The 3439-nt window shown below is 72.8% G+C and overlaps 1 protein-coding gene across 1 annotated transcript in view; it reads right to left on the minus strand.

The window, feature by feature from the left end:
- Positions 1-3439, minus strand: part of CCNF (cyclin F) — a 16712-nt gene that overhangs the window by 4944 nt on the left and 8329 nt on the right. Inside the window, exons 2-7 of the mRNA XM_012731689.1 lie at positions 2893-3047; positions 2463-2569; positions 1787-1854; positions 719-1092; positions 297-401; positions 9-193 (exon numbers count right to left, since the gene is read on the minus strand). Of these exons, the coding sequence (XP_012587143.1) occupies positions 9-193; positions 297-401; positions 719-1092; positions 1787-1854; positions 2463-2569; positions 2893-3047 (994 nt within the window). The remainder of the gene's footprint in view (positions 1-8; positions 194-296; positions 402-718; positions 1093-1786; positions 1855-2462; positions 2570-2892; positions 3048-3439) is intronic.

Raw genomic sequence — 3439 nt, forward strand, 5'->3', positions numbered from 1 at the left:
GCCGGGGCCAGAGTGGGGGCCCCCGCGCTCTTGCCCCTCCCAAGGGCAGGACAGCACCCGCTCGGGGGCAGGGATGGGCCGGCCGCCCTGCAGCGCCGGCCGCGCCTCCCCTCACCTGCGCCTCCCAGCAGCCTTTGGCAGCGAAGTCCCTGAGCTTCCGGAAGCTGTGCAGGCTGCGCCCCGGGTCCACCACCTGCCAAGGAGGGGCCGCGCCGTCACACGGCCGCCTCATCGTGGCCCCCCAGCTCCCCCGGGGTGCAGTGAGCCCCGCGGCAGCACCGCCCGCGCCCACTCACGTCCGCCGTCCTGTCACTCTCCCAGAGCAGGTAGGCGCTCGCCAGGCACCCCTGGTTGGCAGACTCTTCGAACAGGTCCCGGGCCTGTCGCTTCTTCTCTTCATCCTGGAAGAGCGCCCTGTCGGCCTCACTCCCTGCCCCGCTCCCCGCCCCGCTCCCCACCGAGCCCCGGGGTCTCCCCACGCCCGGGAGCCAGAGCCGCTCTCGCTACCAAGTGCGTGCGCGAGGCCGGAGCAGACTCCCCGGAGGGGCCGGTCCTCCCCGGTGCCTGAGGGCCTGCGGCTCTGGCTGGACCCTGCTGCATGGCCACGGGCCCCCTGGTGCGGGCTCGGAGGCCGGGAGCAGTGGACTCCGCAGCGCTGCCGGCCCTCGAGCTCGTGGGCCCAGACCTGCGTGCAATGACCCGTCTGACAGACACTCACCTCGAAGAGACTCAGCACCCGCCCCAGACAGTGCAGGATGGACGCCCGGTGGGCCTGGGATGGAGAGAGGCCGTCAGCGCCCCGCCCCGCAGCCCGCCGCTGCCCCGCCTCCGCTCCGCCGGCTAGATCGGGGCTACACCTCCACTTCCTGTGCCTCCCGCCCGGGGGTCCCCGCCTCACCCCCTGCAGCTGGCACTCAGCCCGCAGGCTCTCGTGCACCACGGCCTTGCAGCAGCTCCCGGACGCGGACCACGGCGGGCGGATGAAGAGCCAGATGAAGGGCGAGGCGCCGGCGTGCAGGCGCTCGGCCAGGCTGAAGAAGCGCGAGGCCTTGAGCCCGTTCACCTCGGCTCGGGCCTCGTCGGACACGGAGACTGCGGGGCAGACACCGAGGCTCTAGGCAGGCCGTGCCTGGCCGGCGCGTGACCGCCTGGCGCCTCCAGCCCACCGCGTGTCGGGGGCCAGGGACGAGCCCGGCGGCTGCCAACCACGCCCGCAGGGAGGAGCCCGACCCCTGCCAGGAGCTGCGACCACCCCCTGCTAGTGGACGTGGTGTTTCTTCCTGGGTGACAAGAATGTTCTAGAATCACTGATGCAGGCTTCACGCTTTTGCGAACACACCGGGGGAGCTGGGGGCTGTGGCTTCCACGTGGGAAGCACTGAGGGGGTGGGGACGAGCCACTGCCCTGCAGAGCCTGGAGGGGACCCGCGTGGTCTCGGCCACGTGCTCGGCCAGTCTCTCAGCAGCAGACGCGGCGACCGGGCCGGTGGTCAGGGGTTGGGAGCCGAGAGTGGGCTGGGAGAGGGCTGCGCCAGGCTCTCTGGGGGAAGGGAGCGAGGCCCCAGGCTGGTCCTGCTCCCGGCGGCTGCGGCCAAGCAGAGGGGCTGGCCGCAGCGTCACCCAGAGCAGCCGACGGCCCGGGTCGCCCCCAGCCTCTCTGCGGCCACATGCGGCGGTGACCGACAGCGGAGGGGCTGAGTCCCAGGCTCCAGGGGGCAGTCAGGCGAGGGCCGGACACAGCGGCAGCGGCCAGGCCACCAAGACCGGGCACCGCCACGCGGACTTACGGCCCTCGTTGTAGAGGTAGGCGATGCCCAGCTTCACAGCAGCTTCGAAGTTGCCCTTGGCGGCGGCCCTGCGGTGAACACGTCGGGCGGCGTGGGTCGCAGCACGCCACGCGGGGAGGCTCGCCGCGGAGGCGCCCACGTGCCAGCCAGCGGCACCCAGAGTGGGCTGCAGGGCCACGCGCGGCCAGGGGGCCCACACCGGGCCACGCGTCTGCAGCGCTGCAGCCCCAGGCCGAGCGCAGAGACCGGCTCGCTGCCCGGAGCAGCTCGGGGCACAGGCGTCTGGCCGCTGGCCTCTGGCTATCCCTAGGCAGATGAGGGCCAGCAGGGAGCCGTCCAGAGCCTTTCTCGAGGTGGCCCAGTGTGGGGGTGGGAGGGCACCCACGCATCAAGTGGACAGGACTTTGGGCGTCGCCCAAGTAGAGCCAAAGGCGAGGCCTGACCTGCCTTTACACAGCGACCGGGGCCCGTCAGATGGCGCCAGAGCCCAGGGCGCCTCCAGGGCCACCACAGACACAGCGGAGCGCGCAGCTGGGCTGGGGGTGACCAGCCGGCCCTGGGCACCCTGTGTGGCTCGTGAGCGAGGTGGACAGTCCCAGCAACACGGGGGCGAGGCAGGGCGACCCTGACAACCTGGGTCAGGAGGGCGCGCCGAGCGCCGCCGGAGCTCGCCTACCTCTCAAAGAGCTCCAGGTTCCTTGGGGACGGCCACAGCTCCTGGAAGCTGGCGCTCGCCCACACGCTGGCGTGGTTGTCCACCAGGTACTTCAGGTGGGAATGCACCTGCAGAGCAGAGCAGGCTGTCTCCGGGCGGCAGAGGGCCGCTCCCGGGGCCCGGCGGGCCTGGCTGGAGTGGAGGGGACGGGACCCACGGGCTGGGGTGCGCCGGCGGCCTGGGAGGCTGCAGCTCTGGGCTCCACGTGGACCCGCCCCCGAGAACAGTCCCGGGACAGCACCTCGCTTCCTAAGGGCGCGAGGCCCTCGGGGAGGGAGGCCCCGTTGGGGTCCCCAGGGCTGCGCCCTGCCCGCCCTGCCCGCCGTCGCGAGGCTCTGTCCCGAGATAGGGGCGCGGAAGCCTGCGGGCCCACAGCCTCGCGGCCACTTACAGCCCGCACAGCCAGGAGGTCGCCGACCGGGAGCCACTTGAGGACGTGGAAGAGCACGTCCTCCGGGAGACTCAGGATGCTGGGGTTCCGGGGCCGCCTGCGCACGCGGCGCCTGGCGGGGTAGCAGAAACACCTGGCACACCTGCAGTGGACCACTGAGGGCGACCGCAGGCCCGTGAGCCGCCGGAAAGGGGCAGAGACCCAGTGACCGCGGAGGTGACCAGCAGCGACCGCGGGAACCGCCCCAGCTCCACCCCACAGATTCAGTGAGGGCGCGAATGACCCAAGTCTCGGACCCACCGGCCAGCCCGGGTGACTCAGGGGCCACACGTTGAGGGAGCCAGGGCACCTGGTGCCCGGGAGCTTCTGACCCAGGGCCCGTCTATCTAAGGCAGGGGGAGGCTGGCGGGCGCTGCCCACAGCCTTCCAGGAGGCCAGGGCCCTCCCTGCCCAGCCCGCGCCGCAGGCCGCAGCCCAACAGCCCTGGGGTCCACAGCGGAGGGGGGCGGGGGCCAGAGGCTGGGCTGGGGGGCCTGGGGGGCCGGCT

This window comes from Condylura cristata, unplaced genomic scaffold, assembly GCF_000260355.1.
Source record: "Condylura cristata isolate star-nosed mole 26May11 unplaced genomic scaffold, ConCri1.0 scaffold00032, whole genome shotgun sequence".
Classification (NCBI taxonomy): Eukaryota; Metazoa; Chordata; class Mammalia; order Eulipotyphla; family Talpidae; genus Condylura; species Condylura cristata.